The sequence below is a fragment of the Grammomys surdaster genome, unplaced genomic scaffold (assembly GCF_004785775.1).
Source record: "Grammomys surdaster isolate TR1022 unplaced genomic scaffold, NIH_TR_1.0 125928, whole genome shotgun sequence".
In the NCBI taxonomy this organism is placed as follows: Eukaryota; Metazoa; Chordata; class Mammalia; order Rodentia; family Muridae; genus Grammomys; species Grammomys surdaster.
Genome location: NW_021620751.1, coordinates 486,073 through 506,257, shown reverse-complemented (window position 1 = coordinate 506,257; position 20,185 = coordinate 486,073). Strand labels below are relative to the sequence as shown.

Sequence of the window (20,185 nt, the reverse complement as noted above, 5' to 3'; positions counted from 1 at the left end):
ATGCCAATTAACTCACTTTGCATCAGTCATAAGAATTCTAACCCTACGGTTCCATTCACAGACCATGATTATATTCTCCTGACACATTTTCATAGAGATTTAAAATAAACTCACTCATAGCACAGAACTCAACATTCTACAGAGCCTCCTATTTGGACTTAGTTTCTTTTTGGACATTTTGTGATTGAGACACTGAACTGAGAACTCTCAACGCCAGTAGTCATAATTCCAGCATCGTTTCTCTTAAGTTTATGTTCTCCTATTCACCTTCCTTAGTAGTCTTTATCTAGCTTTCTTCTTGATTCTCAGCTGGTACATCTGCTATCATTCCATTATTAATTTTAAAAGATCACATTTTGTCATAATTTTTAATAAGCTTAAGATAAAATTATTAAACAAGAAGATTAAAATTATTAAGAAGATCCAGTTCTTCATAAGTAAATATTTGTAATGTATAAAACAATAACCTATGGGTGTGTTATTGGACAGAACTCTCTTAACCTGGGTGATTTTGTAAGTTTAAAAGTTAATATTTAATTTATTTTATATCAAAACTGTTACTCAACTGAACAAACCCTCAATCTTCGCGGAACGGCTTGGAAATGCACATCATGGTTTCTGAAAAGTGGGTTGTGGCAGTTTTTCTGCTGCAGCTTTGCTGGGCTGGCTGTGGCTTCTGCAGCAAGGTCCTTGTGTGGCCCTGTGATATGAGCCACTGGCTGAATCTAAAAACCATCCTCGAGGAGCTCGCAGCAAGAGGACATGAGGTAACAGTCCTGAAATACTCCAGTATCATCATAGATCAGAGTAAACTTTCTCCACTGCACTTTGAGAATATCCCTGTGCTACATGAAAGTGAGATTGCTGAGAAGAGTCTAAATGAAATGGTTAATCTAGCTGTGAATGTCATTCCAAACCTGTCACTGTGGAAAGCAGCAAGAACATTGCAAGATTTCTTCCTTCAACTGACTGGAGTTTTTGAAGATATTTGTAGGAATGTGTTGTACAACCAGACATTCATGAACAAGCTACAGGATGCTAAATATGACGTAGTGGTTATAGACCCTGTCATTCCCTGTGGAGAGCTGGTGGCTGAAGTGCTTCAGGTCCCTTTTGTAAACACACTGAGGTTCAGCATGGGCTACTTCATGGAGAAACACTGTGGCCAGCTTCCAGTTCCACTTTCATATGTACCAGTTGTCATGAGTGAATTAACAGACAATATGACCTTTACAGAGAGGTTGAAGAATACAATGCTTTCATTGTTTTTTGAGTATTGGCTCCAGCAATATGACTTTGCGTTCTGGGATAAGTTTTACAGTGAAACTCTAGGTAAGAGATTAACTATTTAGTAGTATTTTGAAATTTAGTAGCTCATTATCAGTTCAAAGAGAAGTGATACACAGATAAATATCAATGGAATACAACATGATTTGTTTTGTTAGATACAAGAAGACAATTAATTCTAGGATGTGGAATGTATATTTTAAAAACCTATAGATCTCTTGTTGGTAAACAATACAACTGCTGAAAAAATAAAAAAACCTTTTGTGCCAGTAATAATATGAAATATAAGGTAATTTTATGATGAAAAATACTCAATATGCAACGCATTGCTTCTGAATTTTATTCTAAAATTATTTGCAACTACCGATTATTAGTCTTAAATTTGTACCATTCTTTTGCCAGTTGAGGCACCTATGTTTTTATACATGTTGCACATTGAGGATGAGTCATGAAAGACTGTGGTTAAAGCATCCTTGGCAGTACAGCACAATCAAGAATTAAATTATTAAATATTTTCTTGCAATCACCATGTCTTTCTGTTTGGTATTTAATGTATCATTAAGATTCTTTTTTATTATACATTTTCTTTGCTTATATTTCAAATGTTATTCCCTTTTCAGGCATTCCCCCAATCTCCCTATCCTATCCCCCTGTCACTGCTTCTATTAGGGTGTTCTTCCACCCACCCACTCACTCAATACCACCTCCCTTCATTGGCATCCCCCTACACTGGGGCATTGAGCCTTCATAGGACCAAGGGCCACTCCTCCCATTGATGCCCAACAAGGTTATCCTCTGCTACATATGCAGCTGGAGCCATAGGTCCCTCATGTGTACTCTTTGGTTGGTGATCTAGTCCCTGGGAGCTCTGGGGGGGCCTGGTTGGTTGACATTGTTGTTCTTCCTAAGGGATTGCAAAACCCTTCAGATCCTTCAGTTCTTTCTCTAACTCCTCCATTGAGGACCCCGTGCTCAGTACAATGGCTGGAAGTGAGCATCTGCCTCTGTATTTGTCAGGCTCTAGCAGAGCCTCTCGGGAGACAGCTATATCAGGCTCCTGCCAGCATGCACTTCTTGGCATCCATAATAGTGTCTGGGTTTGGCGACTGTATATGGGATGAATCTTCAGGTGGGGCAGTCTCTGGATGGCCTTTCCTTCAGTCTCTGCCCCACATTTTGTCTCCATATTTCCTCATGTGAGTATTTGGTTGGAAATATAAAGTACTCTAACAAACTTTTCACCATGACTTTGAATGGAGACACTGTGTTGTGACAGTGTGAAGGGGGACAATGTGATATCACATTCACAATGTGAATGACAATGATAATCAGAGATAAATAGTGCCATGGACCACCCCAGTCAGGTATGGTTGTCCCTGGGACGAGGTCCTCGAAGGCTAGATAAGTGAGGATTCAGCGATGACAAACAGAAACAAACACAGATGCAGTATGAATGTGAGTGTATTTTGCAGCTCTCAAGCAAGGGTTTTAATACATAAAAAAACAAGTATTACAACTCTGAAAAGATGTATTCAGTGAAACAATCAGGAATAGGACAGATACTCTCATTTGACACAATAAAGCACAAAAATCATCCAAGTATTACAACTCCGAAAAAGTGTATTCAGTAATCATGGATAGAACTGTTAACATCATTGCTATTTGGCACAATAAGAATCAGCCTAGTATTACAACTCTGAAAGGGTGTATTCAGTGGTACAGTTATCCAAGGCTAGCGGCATATATACAAGAGCAGGTTAATAAATTTTTATGGTTAGTCATTGTTTAATATCTAGTGCCTGATTTTTTTTGTAAATCTTCAAAGCATAAATTTAAACTATTTTAATTCTTTTTATTTAAGGCTTTCTTTACCATATATCAAAGTCCACTTCTGATGACACACATGCAGCCATATGAAATTTTATTATTGGGAAAGTTTTTATCTATCACAATACTATTATGTAATTTTATAAATGATTTATGAAGTAAAACACTGGTTTTCCCAGAGATAAGGTCATGGTTAGTGACCCCATCTCAAGGGATGGTTTCTTACACATTTTTCTTGCTTAAGATCTTAGCCTAGGCTATCAGGAACATCTTGGAAATAAGAAAAAGAATAAAAAAATAAGTAAAACAGATAAAGTGCCATGAGAACTATGGCTCAATATTTTGCTCCAGCCAAGAGTTCCACAACTGGTTCCAGGAGGTCTCCTTCTTTTGAAGTTTTCACCTCAGTCTGTGCAACTTGTCACACAGATTCTACTGGGGTTGCTGTGACAAAATGACACACAAAGATCCAAGGTAAACTGATGAGGACCTCTGCTGTTCGAGTCATGAGTGACACTTAGTCATACAGCAAGGTCACACTGAGAGAAGCACAAATCTTCATATATGACACCAAAGTTTGTCACTATTTTCCCTGTAATTAAAAAACATCAGTGAACTTTCATTTTATTTAAGTTTTACATCTGGTAGGACAATTGGTTGATTGATTTACTCTCCTGAGGTGGCTTATATAGCTTCTGTGAGAGCGAGCCCTCAGAAAGGATGATTTGAGGTCAGTTCCAGTTGGATTTCTTTTCTGTTTCATTCTTTACATTCTGTTTCATTCTTCTTTACATTCTGTTTCAGAATTGTAGCATCTCTCTATCAAAAGGGCTTTTCAGATTCTGTGAGTACCTAAGGGCAATAGCAACAACTCATGCTGTGTTGGGCATCTCCTGGACTTTCCTGGACAAGCAACTTGAAAGAGGTGTTCCATGGGATTTTGGTTAGATAATCTCTGATTCTTGCAGGAGCTGGGGGGCATTATCACATTGTGTGCTTTGTGGCATAATTACATGCATATATCTGTGTGCAAATACATCTTAGGTAGTTTTGAGTAAGCTTATAAATTAATGTTTCCCTATCACTACTTTCATTTGCTGTCAGTTGTTTCTTGATCTTAGCCTTTGCACCTGGGATAAGGATGAAAGCAAAATAGTTTTAACTTTCACTTTTTTTAGTTGCTAAGGATGCCAAGCACTTTTAAAGATATTCCTATGATGGATTTGTGTTTCTTTGGAGAAGTCTCATTCCACGTCCAGCACTCAGTTTTATTTGCTTTGCTTGTTTCCTTGATAGATTTTCTTTTATATTCTACATATTATTGTTACCGAGATGTATAGCTGTAAACTATTCCAAATCCACATTCATGGCTTCCCCTCCACTCAGATTCTTCCTCTCCTTTTTATTTTTCAGGTCTCTTTTGTCAACTGAAGTGCTTAACTTTCTGTGCTTATCTTTGTAGGATTTGGCCTGTTTTTTTTTTCCTAATAGTTTCAAGTTTTGTAATTTTCATGTTGAGATCTTTGATGCATTTGGAGATGACTTTGTACAAAGGTAATAGATACAGGTTAATTCCACTCTTCTCACACTCAGTTCTCTCACCATTTGTTGAATGTGTGTATTTTTGGTGTGCTTGTCAAAAAGGAAGATGACTGTCGTTATATACACTCATGTTTGTGCCTTCTATTTGGTCTCTTACTTTGAATTTGCCTTTGACTGAAGGCGTTCTCAACAGGAATGATGTAATTTGATCTGCAGATGGTATCATTAGTTGAATATTCAGGTTATCCTAAAAGTTGGAGGGCAAAAACACAGTGTGAATGTTCTGGCTCTATCAGAATCTGTTTTTCAACTCTGGAACCTTCTGTGCCTTTTTGTAATGATACCTGCTTACTGCAATGGAGTAATGTAGATGCCTTAATTGAATATATTGTAATGCAGTAGGTAGACTATAGACCTACTTCTCTCACACTTTGTAACTTTCAAAGGAACTTGGAAAGTTCTAGAAAAAAAATTCAATTAGTAAGTGAATCAATATTGGTGTATCAAACAATCTCACTCTAATGGCACAGCATACAAAGACATTTTAATGTTTTGGCAGCAGACTGAATAACAATCTGTGGAGATTGGATGATCTGAAGTTTATAGTTCTTTTAGTGTACAAATTTTCTTCTTTTTAGTATCTATCAATGAGAGACACTGTAAGAAAAAGTATACACAAGTCAAGGTATCTGCCACTAGTAGGATCTGAGTTACCAGATGGATGTTGTGGAGTCTGTTGAAAATCCAACACCCAGGACATACCCAGTTTTCTTAACCAGAGAAAATGTATCTATTTGAACAGCAAAATGACAAGCCAGAAATTCATCACAAACTTGGGAGCTGATACTGCTATTAACTCTTCTGGGTAAACAGCTTTTAAGCTCAAAAACTATAAAAATGTATAAGATAGCATTATTAAGAGATAAAAATCCACAAGCAGGTAGGTCTTTGAAGATTACACAGAGGGAACAATGGCAGGCTGGCTTCGTAATAATAGGTTTCTGAGTCAGAGGTTTTGTAGTTGGAATGCAGAGGGAAGTGAAAGAAAGAAAGAAAGAAAGAAAGAAAGAAAGAAAGAAAGGAAGAAAGGAAGGAAGGAAGAAATAAGGAAAGAAAGAAGGAAAGAAGGAAAGAAGGAGTGAAAGAAAGGAAAAGAAAGGACAGAACACATCTACATTCCATTTCTGCAAGATGCTTTCCATTCAAACCCTAGCAAATGGGGGACTGGCATAAGATGTTGAGACTCACTCCAAACTTCATCCTTTCAATGAACTCTGCTCTGTGACTTGTCCTTTGTAAGATTATATATTTCTTTCCTAGTGGAGAGAATGCAATTCACAATACAGAAAAATGCTAGATAAGTATCATCAGTTTTTGCTCATTAAAGATTCCAGATTCTGTAATTCTTAATAATCACTAAGCAAAAAAAAAAATTTCTGAATATACAACACTGGAATGAACAAACTTATTATTTAATTTTTTAATTTAATTGTTTTTATTTTGAGAATTTCTTATAAGACTACAGTATTTAGAGCAAGTCTATCATATGTGCCTCCTCTGACTCTTCTGATGACACCCCTACTCCCTCCAAATTCCTGGCCTCTTGTATTAAAATTATTTTTGATTCATATATAAATACATACATACATATGTACACACACATATACCATGAGTAACCCACTTAGTACATTTAGTATTGCTCATATATTTATGTGTTTAGGGCTGACCAATTGGTAGGGGATGATATACATGGGAGTTTATCCCTAGAGAAGACTGATTGTCTCTCTTGGCTTTCATTTTAGAATGGGTCATGTGAGATTTTTTTCCCATCCATATTGGCTTATCAACTGGTGTTGTCATCATGCAGTTGTTCTTCAGATGAGCAAATATTGAAATTTAATTGGTCCATCTTCCTTGTTGTATAAAAAAGACACTATTTTAGAGCAAGGGTCTTGGTCCTCTGGTTCTCACAATATTTGTCTTTTCTTCTATGAAGTTCCCTGAGCAGTAAAGCGTGTGGTAGTTGTAATGTACCAATTGGTGTCGGGCCCAAAGGTCTATTAATATCTACACTTTGACTGGAAGTAGATTACTGTAATATTCCTCTGCTGAAAAATATGTTTATTTTCTGAGAGGTGGAAATGACATTTATCTGTAGATAGAGGAATAAATACCCAGAATGCAACTAGAAATTATACAGGTTCAACAACGTAGCAGTAAGAGATTTTCCTCTGGTTGACCTCGCTAGCCATGAACAGTTGGCTAGGCTTGTAACATAAGATCTAAATTCTCTGTTACTGAAAGGGTCTTAAGTCCAACTACACAGTGATTATCAACTAATAAAAGTGTCATTATTGCATTATTGGGGATATCTTGTAAGCTAGACATTGTCATTCATAGGCTTTATACATTGGTTCTAATAACCCAAAAGGAGATTTCTCATTCCTGGCACTGGTGTTTTTATGAGTCTATGGCCCTTTGGGGGACCATTATAACTCCATTTGATTTAACTTCATTTAGACTACACAAATGTACACACACACACACACACACACACACAAACTATTCTATTGTGTGATGAAACATCATGATCAAAAGAAATTTGGAAAGGAAAGGGTTTATTTGGCTTACATATCCTGGGTCACAGTCTTTTGAGGGGAGCATTGCCTCGAGGCAATGACTGAAGCAGAAGTCAGGATGGAACAGTGCTTAATGTCTTGCTACTAAGGGCTTGCTCAGCCCACTTCCGTATATCCTCTAGGTCTTTCTTCCCAGTAGTGATAAAGCCTCCACAGTGAGCAGGGCTCTGCCACAATAATCATCAATCAAGAATAAATCCTAAGGGTTTTCCTAGAGGCCAATTTGATATAGGTATTTATTTGCTCTTCCCAACTATGTCTATATTTGTGTCAAACTGACAGAAACCAGCCACTGAACTCCAGCCTTCTTATGGTGCATATTTTTTCCCCATAGCAAACCTGAGTGCTGATTTTGTTCTCTCAACCTTCTGTATGTTTTCAAGGAAGACCCACCACATTCTGTGAAACTGTGGGGAAAGCTGAGATTTGGCTAATCCGAACATACTGGGATGTTGAATTTCCTCGTCCATATTTACCAAATTTTGAGTTTGTGGGAGGACTGCACTGCAAACCTGCCAAGCCTTTACCTAAGGTAGGTTTATGACAGAGACGATCTTAATTATTTTGTGATACAAAAGCTGATTTTTTTCCTTTAAGGTTAATAACTTCAGTAGCAAAGATATTATTACTATCTAGTGTTCTATCTACATGAGAATTTCCTTTCATCATCATAGTTACTCTTAGATGAAACTTGTTGGATCTTCCAAATTTTACTAAAGAATTTAGGATTGAGAATAAGATGTGGGGGTGATGTATTAAAAATATCTCTGTGCCTGTATTGTGAGGAAAAAAAGAGCCACCAAGAACACAAAAGAGCCTTTAACTGTGAGCATAGCCTTTAACAGCTGAGCCATCTCTCTAGCCCGCCTACAGCCTTTATTATGCACCTGACAAACCTGTGAAGAGATTTTTGTGCCCAACAGCTTGAGAGCAGAAGATGCTTTCATCAGAGAACTTGCCAAATTTTTAGGATTTAATCAGTCAATGAAAGCAAGTGTGGAAGGCCTTCAGAATCAGGGCAACTCAGATTAGGATCAGGTGTTAACGGGCATGCTGACCTTCAGTGTTGTAATAACTGGTAGAAAAATTAGCCAGAGTTGACAATGATGAGTTTGCCTTTCAACTAGATACGGTAAAGAACCAAAGATTTACTATTTCACTGAAGAAAACTTTTAAGAAGTCTAAACAATAAGGCTTTGGTGTAAGTTGAGAAATTCAGATAACATATGGGGCCTCTATGAGTATAAAGCCAGGTGTTTATGAAGTAAAAAAGAAAATAATATATTTTTTCTTAGACCTTGTATAGAAAAAAGTGAATGTCGGGTATGCTGAAATGAAAATCGCTGAGAAAGAGAAGATAATAGGTGAACAGAGTAGGAAAGAGAACTTTATCAGTTGAGAATGAAGAGACAAATACACATTTAATAGAATTTTCATAAGATTGAAGATTACATGGTGTTTCCTGGGGAGTTCTGGATTCCTGTACAGGCTGTAAAGAGATTATTTAAATCTAAACTTTATTTTAGTAATCCAAATATGCTTTTCTTATAAGCTATATCTGTCACCAAGCTTAGCTGAATACTGCTGTATAAGATTTTATGAATCAATACCTAAATGATATATAGATAGATACAATACATATACGTTGCTTTCTAAGTGAAATGCACACTACACTGTTAGATTTCACTTACTAGTGTCTCTGCATATACAAAGCTCCACAAAACTGACTAGATTTTATTTTTTCATGAGAATGTGGGGAGGCTTCATTCAAATTCATGTCTTTTAACAAAATAGACTTTGACCAAATAAATTTCAGTAATGACTTTCACCAGTTTTGGGTATATAAAATATGGAAAAACTAACACTTGCTCAAATATAAATCCAACATTATTTAGGTAGTATGGGTGTCTCTATCTGTGTCTGTCTGTCTGTCAGTGTCTGTTTCTTCTATGTGTGTGCCTGGAACTTACTGTGTAAACCAGGCCTTCCTTGAACTCACAGAGATCTGCCTTCCTCTGCTTCTAGAGTACCTGGATTAAAGGCAGGTACCTGTGTGACAGGATGGTGCATGTTTTTATTAAAAAGAATGTTATGTTTGCAGGAAATGGAAGAATTTGTTCAGAGCTCTGGAGAACATGGTATAGTAGTGTTTTCGCTGGGGTCAATGGTCAAAAACCTGACGGAAGAGAAAGCCAACCTCATTGCTTCTGCCCTTGCCCAGATTCCCCAGAAGGTTGGTACATCCCCTTGTGAGATCCAGGGGAGCAGAGCAGCTTAGAGTGGAGCCCAGAGAAAAGCTGTCAGGGTTCTTTACAGATGGAAGCTGAAATCTGTTACTTAGTGAGCAGAACTGACATCAGCTTTCAGTAAATATTGATAGAACATACAAGTGCTGGTTTTAGCCACATTTGGTCATTTTCCTGCTAACTCTTAGGTCTTGGGGAAATCGTGTTTTATGGTCTTTCAGGTTTGTATTTCTTTTATTCTTCCTTTATATATTACATCCTGACCGCGGTTTCCCCTACCTCCATGGAGTCCACCCCGTCACCTCCCCTCACTCCTACATCCTTCCCATTTCTCTTCAAAAGGAGAGCAGACCTCCCAGGGATATCAACCAAAAATGGCATAATAAATTACAATAAGACTAGGCACAAACCTTCATAGAGAACTTGAAATCCTGTGGCTGGCACTGAGTGTTAGCAAGACTTCGACCATGGATTAGCAAAGTGGTCCACAGGAAGGGAAAGGTTACACATACAACAGAGAGAAACAAGACTTAAGAATAAAAACTATAAATTTTATTAATATTTTACCAAAGCATACTTCATGGCAATTAGAAACCTAGGGTCTCTGATTCTTTCCAAATTGAATATTCTATACTTTAAAATACAGACTTCCAATATTGTCAAAATATTAATTTTCCAATTTACATTTAATAAATTTTATAAATTTAATAAATAGAATTCTATATTTGCTATATACTTTTATTTATACGATGTGATGAGATTCTTTATATGCTAGACTAAGTACATAAAATTATATGAAGTATGCTAACAACACTTCTTAAAACTAGGGTTTATTTCTACAGTGTTCTTCTACAATATTTTACCTTTTAGTGATACGAAATTTTTTCACTCCACAGAAAACATCATGCAGCAAAATGTTAATTGTTAATCAATTAACTAATATAGAAGCAGAGAAAAACACACAGAGAGAAACAGAGAGAGACAGAGAGAGAGGGAGGAAGGGAGAGAGGGAGAGAAAAAGAGAGAGGGAGGGAGAGAGGGAGAGAAAGACAGAGAAACAGAGACAGAGACAGAGAGATAGAGAGAGACCAGAGAGGGATGAAGAGGAAAGGACAGAAGCAGAAACAAAAAGAGAAGGGAAGACACAGAGTCAAATAAGAAAAACATGTGAAGGGAAAGAAGAAAATAGTCACATAAATAGGAAGTAAATTTACCACAAGCATTAAGCCTAGTTATATTTTTGGAAAAAGGATACATTTCAAACATGATGATTAGGATGACTAGATCGTGTGAAATAAACGTGTGAGACATTCGTGTTCAGAACCCAATATTCTGATTAATTAAAGTAGTTCTTCATGTACATTCTTATTCTGCCAGCTTTCCCATAGTAAAGATCAAGGTGGTAACTATTACTGGACGCTGTTTCGAGGAAGTGGGTACGAATAAGTTTACTGTATCTCTTAATTTTTCCAAGTTGCTACAAATATACTATCTTCTCAAGTCTCACCTAATAAGTATAGGCTATGTTCATTGGAAATAACCCTGTAGCCGTTATACAGCCTCGTTGTATGTTTTTAAACTACAAAATTACTGCATTATCTTCAACAGGTTTTGTGGAGATACTCAGGCAAGAAGCCAGCCACATTAGGATCCAATACTCGACTTTTTAATTGGATTCCCCAGAACGATCTGCTTGGTAAGAACTTGGGTGAGAAAAGCTCCAGAGTCAGGCAACTGACATCAAGTCGGTTGATAATATTGAATAATTTAAATTTTCATATGTCTCTTCTACTGTGGAGACAAACTGAAATAGGTTTTCATTAAGTTAGTTTTGTTTTGGTTTGGTTTTGGTTCGCAAAAGAGCATGCTCAGTTGAGACTGCTGAGAAGCAGTGGTCATCAGATATGATCGCCCCAGTGATTATTACTCAGAGAAGAAGGGGTTAATTCTAGGGAACCAATGTCCCATGTTCCCAACCTTTGGAGGAAGCATTACCTTCTTCAGTGACTCACACTATGCATTTGTCTGCCAATATGATAGCTTAAAATCCACACTGACTTGTCACTCTGCCCCTCAAACAGGACACCCTAAAACCAGAGCTTTCATTACACACGGTGGAACAAATGGAATTTACGAAGCCATTTACCACGGGGTTCCTATGGTTGGGGTTCCTATGCTCGGTGATCAGCCTGACAACATCGCTCACATGGAGGCCAAGGGAGCAGCCGTAAGAGTCAAAATCAACAAGATGACAAGCTCAGAGTTTCTCAGTGCCTTGAGAGCAGTCATTAATGAGCCTTCGTAAGTATTACAGCGTGGAAAGCCCTGCCAGCCATTGGTTAGGTCATTCTGGATATTTTCCAATGTTTTATATTTTATATTTGTCTTATTTTCAAACAGAATAACATAAAACAAATGCAAAAAAAGGGAGAGAGAGAGAGAGAGAGAGAGAGAGAGAGAGAGAGAGAGAGAGAGAGAGAGAGAGAGGGAAACATTTTTTCCCCATTTCTTTTCTACTGGAGTCAGTTCCTGAAACTGGGAAAAATATTTGCTTGAAGATTTGTACGAATCTATGTTTGTAAAATATAGTATGATCACATAAATTCACTTGCAGTTTCAGGTTAAGAAATAAATATATAAACACAAAGATGCATTGTTTAAATACAGGATGGAACTGATAACATACTCAATATTATTTTTCAAAAATAATATATAGCGTTGTTGTGTTTAACAACAATTGCTATTATGTAATAGTTGTTTCTGAATAAGTGTGGCATGATATTTTGGCTGTTAGAAAGATATATTTTAGGAGATAATATTAGGGTTAATCGATATTTCTTAGAATAAGCTACTTTTTTTTTGCATAAATGTTGACATAGATTTTGCATTAGACTTTTACCAAGTTTTTACCTGATGACAATTTGGTTCATTTGATTAACTGTCAGAGTGGCTGAATTTAATGATTATTTTAAACATTAATGTATACAGCAGCCACTAAGTCCGTTTGATTGATGTATAAAAGAAATAATGACATAAATAATTTTAGAGAGCTCGCGCGTGTGTGTATGTGTGTGTGTGTGTGTGCTTGAATATGTACAGACTAAAATAGTATTTAACTTATAATAACTTGATGTTAGTACTAAGCCACATAGTGCTTCTAAGATTACCTGAGAACATACGGCATAGTGTTTTTATTCCATTATCTGATTCTATAAGACAACTAAAAATTTCAATAGGGAGTTGGGAAGGGGGCATGGTGTAAGTTGTTGCTGTGCACCTGTGTAGACCTGAGTTCAGATCCTCAGTGTTCTCGATTTGTCTGTAGTCCCTGAACTTCTAGAGAGAAAGGAGAAGTAGAGACAGGAGAATCCATAAAAGCAGACCCTCTAGGCTGGTGTGCACACTAATGAGCTACAGATCCTTCTTAAATAAGATAGAATTTAAGGACTAAAACATAGCCTCTGACCGCTCCATGTGTGCGTACCATCATGTACACTTTACATGGAAAGATAAGGAAAAGAAGCAAAAGAGGGTACATTATAATTGTACATGTGATAATTGTATTAATTAGTCAGGATGTTTTAAGAGTTTTATGCCTAAACATTTAGTGACTAAAATGTGAAACTAATTGCGCATGGTCTTACCTTGCTTATAAGACAAGAAACTTAAAGTTTAGACTCACAATGTTTTTTAAGAAATATACGTAAATTTGAAATTTAATCTCTAAGTGTGAGCAAAAAATATCTTGTTGGTAAAAAACTTTGCAATATTAGTATTTTGTCACCAATACAATTTGTTTAAACTTCAGCTGGATGACCCTGTGAAACTATATTTTGACTCTGTCTGAAGTTCAGTGAAATAAATAAGTCTTTTGCCTTTTTCAGTTCTAATATTCTATTTTGTTTTTACACTGAACCAAGAGCAAGGCATATCCACAACAGGAAATTACAGTGAGTGTGGGTTCTATAGATAAAAGGCCTAGAATCCAGTGTTGTTTCTGTCCAATAGCATAGAAGTCAGCAGGCCACAATGTATATGTGACTTCAACCCTAAGGAGGAGTAATGATCCAAGGAGGGCAGTGTCTGAAATAATCATTCTGAGGCACTAAGGTGAGATCTGTCACTACAGATACCAAAAGAGTCACCAGGTTGTTAGCAATCTCCACTCTTAGTTTTCTGGATGGAATTCAGGTATTTGATTTTATCTCCTCTCTGGAGGACACTCCCCTGTGTAACTAACATTCCTAGTTCTTTTAGTGCTTTGTATGAGTACAAGAAACACTGGGCCCCCAACACATTATGGAGTGAAAGATCTTTAAGCTCTAAAATGACTGACTTATGCTGATTGCCTGTTCTCTGCATCAGTAACGTAAATGACCTAGATGCTAGTGGTCATATATACGTGTGTGTCCCCCATCTTTATCTTAAACTGTCTTGGGCACTATAATTCCTTGATATCACAATTCTTTTAGAAAGATGAGAGTATTGATTTAATACTAGATGTTACTTTTTTTTTTTTACATCTGCATTTGATCACATTGTCTTAGGAACAGATTGCTTCCACAATATTTCCTTTAAACTCCTGAAGATCTCCGAAACCAAGGAAGCCCAAGAAAGTATTTTCTAAACTTACATATGACTTGTAGCTTGCGTAACATATCAGATGTTCCATAAACAAGCAACAAAGTAGTTTCTGTTCATTTATATTTTAGTTATAAAGAGAATGCCATGCGGTTATCAAGAATTCACCACGATCAGCCAGTGAAGCCCCTGGACAGAGCTGTCTTCTGGATTGAATATGTCATGCGTCATAAAGGAGCCAAGCATCTTCGTGTGGCAGCGCATGACCTCAGCTGGTTTCAGTACCACTCCCTGGATGTGATAGGGTTCCTGCTGGCCTGTGTTGTGACTCTGACATTCATCATTACTAAATGTTGTTTGTTTATGTGTCAAAAATTTTATATGAAAGAAAGGAAGAAAAAGGAGAACAGAAAGAAAAAGAACTAGGTATTTGGCAAGTTTGGGGAAGTTCTGAGTGACAGTTATACTAATTGTAACCACAAGAAGCTTGTAACCACCTGCATTAGACCTGTTTTCAAATAAGCTGTTCTGTTTCAGACTGGAAATAAATGTAAACATTTAACATGATTATGAACTACTGATGTGTTCCATTCTTTTATCTTGTAGGCATTCTCCTCTCACTCTCCTCAGATATGGAAGCTGTGACTTCTAAATATATTCTATAGAAATGAAGTGGTGAAGAACAATATGCTAGCCCTCTGGGAAGGCACATAATACAAATGTCATTGATGTATATCAGGATCTCTTAGAGTCGATGTCACAAGCCTATCATATTGTCTAAGAACCATCACAATAATTTAACATATTATAAGATGGTCTTTTTTCTAATAAAAATGAACTTTTCTGTTTTTCTAGTGTTACAGATATTAGAGCATGAATTCTTTTTCATTTTCAAAAACATTTTTATTGAAAAGAAATTTTATACAACGTATTTTGGTCATTTTTTCCCTTCCCTATTTTCTCCTAGATTCTCCCAACCCCACTGCCCACTTAAATTCATTTTTGTTCTCTCTCAAAAAGTTAAAATAGAAAAAAAAAACCCACCACCAACAAAAACCTGTCAGGGATCTGTCTAACTCCTAGACCCTCATTCTGATCCTAGGCTACCCCATAACTAACATTCTTGCAGTTCATACTGCAGACAATTGCATACATGAAGCCATCCACCATGGCATCCCTAAGGCTGTCATTCCTTTGTGGAACAATGTGATAATGTTGCCGACATTGTGGCAGAAGGAGTAACTGTAGGGTTGGATGTCAGAGCACTGTCCAGTGTAGATGATCTCACTGCAGTTAAATTATTCGTTAACAATACTTTGTAAGTATAATCAGTTTAGTATTTACATACTTATTTATTCTTTTGCCCAATGTTTGAACCCAGAGTTTTTCAGTTTTGTTCCTTTTATCTTTTTTTATATGATAGGCAAGTACTCTATCAGTGACCTCTGTCCTCAGATCATTTTATTTATTTATTTGCTTCTCTATTTGCTATATAACTGTGTTTTACATATCCTGGGATATTCTGTTGAGAAAAACCAATTTTCTTTTCCAGCATTTGTTAATTGGAGATAGCTTCTTGATGAGGCATTGGAGTTTGTGTCTCCTTCTTAGCATTTAGACCTCATCTGGCTCGAAATTGTGTAGGCCCTGTGCATGCTGACACGGTCTGTATGGGTTCATATGTGTGATGGTCCTATTGTACCTGGAAGACACTGCTTACATGATATCATCTATCCTCTCTTATTCTTACAATCTTTCTGCCATTTCGTTCAGAGTTCCTTTAGTCTATAGGGAAAGGACTTTATGAAGACATCTCATTTAGGAATGAGTCTTATAAAGTCTCTCATTCTCTATATATTGCCCAGTTTTGGGTCCCTATATTTGCTCTATCTAATGCAAGAGGAAGATTATCTAATGATGGCTGAGACTCTGGTCTAAGACTATAGCAGAATATCATTAGGAGTCATAATTCTTTTCATTTCACAGAACAATAGTATTTGTGTTTCCCCTAGTCCCATGCCGTATCTAGTCTCTTATCTGCCCAATCAGTGTCAGAGAAGGACATTCAAACTTCTAGATTGGGCCTTAAATATCATCAAAGAATGGTTGGTTTACCGACACAAGGTTTGTGACATTATTGTGTAAGCATACTATGCAGGCAAATCACTTTTGTAGATCACAGTGTATGTAGCTGGGATTATCTTATCTCCTGGTGGCATGTAGAATGTCTCCCTATACCATGAATGCTATTTTACAAGGGCACCATCTCAACTTTATTTGTTCAATGAGAGATGTAGGCACTGTCTTCAGCAACAAGGCATTACTATCAGATTGTGGAGAACAACCAATAGACTTGGAAGTAGCCTGAGATGTTTGGTGATTATCATGGTACCTCTTTGGCCAACAACTCAAATAGATGTAACCCATATTACTAACCTGGTTGTAGGGTATGGCAAAAGTTTAATTTATTTTAAGTTAAGAGTATTTTCTGAAAAAGATACTATAGAACATCTATCCTAGCAGCTCTCTGTAATATTACTAATTAGGCAGTAATATTTATGGTTTATGGTAACATACTATAAGAAAGAGGCATGCAGTGCTTTTGGAAATGCAGCTCTTAAAAAAATGGAGTATGGTACATAGAAATGCTGAGAAAGAAAAACAGAATCTTGGACATCTTTCGGGAGCAACACTGATAGGTAGTCTCGTGCTTTCCAGAAAAATATTCTCAATTGATATGGTCACATTGCTACCTTTTAAATTCTGCAGTAATTAGGTCTATGTTGGATAAAGGAGTCAAATAATTTCCATCAAGTATCATTGTCTATCAAACAGGAATTAGAAAAAGAAGCTCTGTAGAGCCTCAGGCACTTATCTTTAATAGCTCAACCTGTAACATAATATAAAATATAATGGATGTAATTTACATCTGTCTTCTCTTAGAGGTTTTCTACCATGCTTTTCTAGAAACTTCAAATTGAGTAAGTTTTACATTACTCAAATATTGAAACTGGAATCCTGAGTCATGATTTCTGTCAAATGGTATGACTAGAAAATTAAGGTCAGTGACTATGAGATAAACTGGAAATAATTAACCAATTACTATTTGTCTACTAAGATGTCATTTGAAAACACAGTTCCATCTCAATAAGTATAGATATGATGTAAATTAGGAAAGAAAGAGAAATTGAGATCAGTTTACAAATGAAGAGGCCCCTCATGGAGGATATTAAGAAAACTTAATACCATTATGCAATTTGTGGGCTCCTTCAAGGACATTTAGGAAATGCCTATTGGCAATCTCTCAAGTCTCACTGAGGAAAGCAGGAAATCCACTAATTTTCTCCAACTCTGTTTATATCTATTTGTTTTAACTCATTCACTTCTATTTTATTTAAAATTTTAATCATATTGCAGATAAACAATGAATACTAATAATTAAATTGCTTTGTTTATAAGATTCTATGGCTTTAATATCTCAGGAATGTTTAATTTAAATCTACAGCTTAATGTTAGGAATATCCAAGCCCCCTTGAGATAGGAGACAAAGCTTAGAGAGTCGTCAATTTTGTTTTGAAAAAATACATGAAATTTAGCCAACTACTTCATGAACATATTCTATAACTAATAGTTTTCTGATTTGACACATATGTTGATCATGTTAGTTATTTATAATAAATCTTACAGGCATACTAATAGGTTCCTTCCTACATACTTGATGTAGAGTATGTAATATTTTATACATTTCAAGGTCCCATGTTTATAAAGATAAGTATTGAGTTACTTGGAGTATGATTAACATTGTAATGGTCTTCATTTGAGATTTAGCAAATCAAGTTTTGAAACAGAGAAAATTAAAACTGGCAGAGCAAATAAAATGATTTCAAAATTTTCATTTGTTTATATCCCAAATATTGACAATGAGTACCACAGTGACCTCTGGGTACTAACCCCTGCTAAGGTAACCACATGAAAAGCCTTCGAGTTGGAAATAAAGTACTTGGACAAGAGAACAAAGTAATTCTGACAAAAGTGAGTTGAGAGCTGGACCTTGATCTGCAGCCACCTCAGTGGTCATTCACCTGATAACCAGATGTGAGTGAGAGCTGACATATTAGTAACCTAGATTCTCTTTCTATTGTGATTAGATAAATGTTGGACTGAAGAGTCAGCATCTTGGGCCCATTGGTTTTCATTAAATATCGTCATTTTATATTCATATCTGACAAACTGGATACAGAAAAGACAGTTACTATGTGCTATAAGTATGACAGATACCTATTCTTATCATTTCAATGTATAAGAAAATGCATCATCAGCTGAAGTAGCAAACATCTAATAATATAACTGACCACTTTTCTAAGAGCCTGTTCTATACATGTTCATATTTTAATATGTTTATATTATCTATAAATAACACGTATAATATATATCTATCTTCTTTTGAAGTTTTTATATTAATATTCCTTTTTTTATGTACATATAGAAAGAGTAATTTTCATTGGCTCAATTATTTAAGTTAAACACATGAGTTATATTGAAAGTGACTCAGCATAAGTGGAGAAGAAATGATGTTAATCGGTATGAGATAAAGTGGTAATGATTAATCAAAAATTATTTGTCTGATAAGATGATATCTTAAAAAATCAATCTCTTGTAATAACTAAATGCTATGGTCAACAGCATTTCTCCCAGAGATAGGAATTCTGGGCACAAGTCAGAAGCAGGAAGATTTTACCTGTGACTCAGAGGAGACAGACACATGAAACTGAGGAGTGGTAACCAACCCTCTGGCACACATAAACTAGAATAAATAGGTTAAATAAGCTATGAGTTACTCAGGAAACAAGTCCAAGCTCATGTCCTAGGCATTTATTCATAAGTAATTCAGTATCCAAGTCATTATTTGTGAACTGTGGTGTGGATGGAAAAGCCTATGGAACCAATGGCATCCATTGTATTAGACATGCAATCCAAATTTAGTTAAACATCCTATCTTTTCCTGTTGTCAGGAAGATGTCCTACCTTCCAATCCTCCATGAACTCCTCATTGGCCCTCAGCTTTTTATTGACAGGTGATGCTTCCACACAGTACATGAGAAATTTTCTCTACACTGAAGACACCACACTTATAGAGTAATGTATCTCTCAACCCTGTCAGAGAAAATTCTTCCAATAGATGAGGAAAAAGACAGTAACTCTCTTCTGGGAATTAATTCTAAAAAATTGTTCAATATACATACATACAGAGAGAGAGGGGGGTGCCTGGGGATTAAGGTAGGGGCAGGTTTAGAAACTCCGTTTGGTAAGATTCCCTCTCAGTAAAATATTTTAGTTCCTTATAATTGAATGAAAATGTCATTAGTTTTTCTTGGATGTTTATTAAAATTTAGTAACAAATTGATTTTCATTATTTTGAGATATTTGTAAATGTTTCTTCATATTTTGCAGAATTTCATATGTGAGTACTGTATTTACTTCATCCTATTCCTTCTTGTCTCAACTTTATTCTACTTCTGTCTCTGCCACTGTATTTTTAATTCTTATTCTATATTTGTTATTACTATGATATATTTTATAGATATATATATATATAGATAAATAGAATAGATAAATGATAGATAGATAGATAGATGGATGGATGGATGGATAGAAAATGATAGATAGATAAACCTGCTTAGTGTTTTCAGTGTTGTTCCTATGTATATATGTTTACAGTTGACCACCTGGGATCAGCTAATCTATAATGAGATCATCCCTTGAGAAGACTGATTACTACTTTCTCAGCAGCCTTAGATATTTTATTATGGGCCTAATCTTATCATATTATACATGTTTAAAAACTGAGGTTCAATTTTTGTATAACCTATATTCAAAATTGTGTTCATTCTTTCTAGTATTTCAATTCATTTGTGTATATTTAATAACAGTGTTCTCTGATATGCCTGTGCTGTCTTAAACAATGGCCCAGTTTTCATTGATAATTTCATTTATTTGAGATTAATTTGAGCCTCTCTCTCTCTCTCTCTCTCTCTCTCTCACACACACACACACACACACACA

General features: G+C 36.0%; 1 protein-coding gene and 1 long non-coding RNA gene across 2 annotated transcripts; one reads left to right on the top strand and one right to left on the bottom strand.

Moving 5' to 3' along the window:
* The first annotated feature begins 585 nt into the window (after window positions 1-585).
* On the top strand, window positions 586-14,689 carry LOC114608622 (UDP-glucuronosyltransferase 2A3). Its single transcript, XM_028752633.1, has 6 exons — window positions 586-1,332; window positions 7,679-7,827; window positions 9,397-9,528; window positions 11,150-11,237; window positions 11,623-11,842; window positions 14,254-14,689. Exons 1-6 carry the CDS (start codon window positions 603-605, stop codon window positions 14,546-14,548), a joined length of 1,614 nt encoding a protein of 537 aa, XP_028608466.1. The 5' UTR covers window positions 586-602; the 3' UTR covers window positions 14,549-14,689.
* LOC114608626 lies at window positions 2,731-10,018 on the bottom strand. The gene is made up of 2 exons (XR_003709395.1): window positions 9,952-10,018; window positions 2,731-4,903 (listed from the first exon to the last, which is right to left on the bottom strand). It is a non-coding gene; the product is annotated as an uncharacterized LOC114608626 (long non-coding RNA).
* Window positions 14,690-20,185: the final 5,496 nt, after the last annotated feature.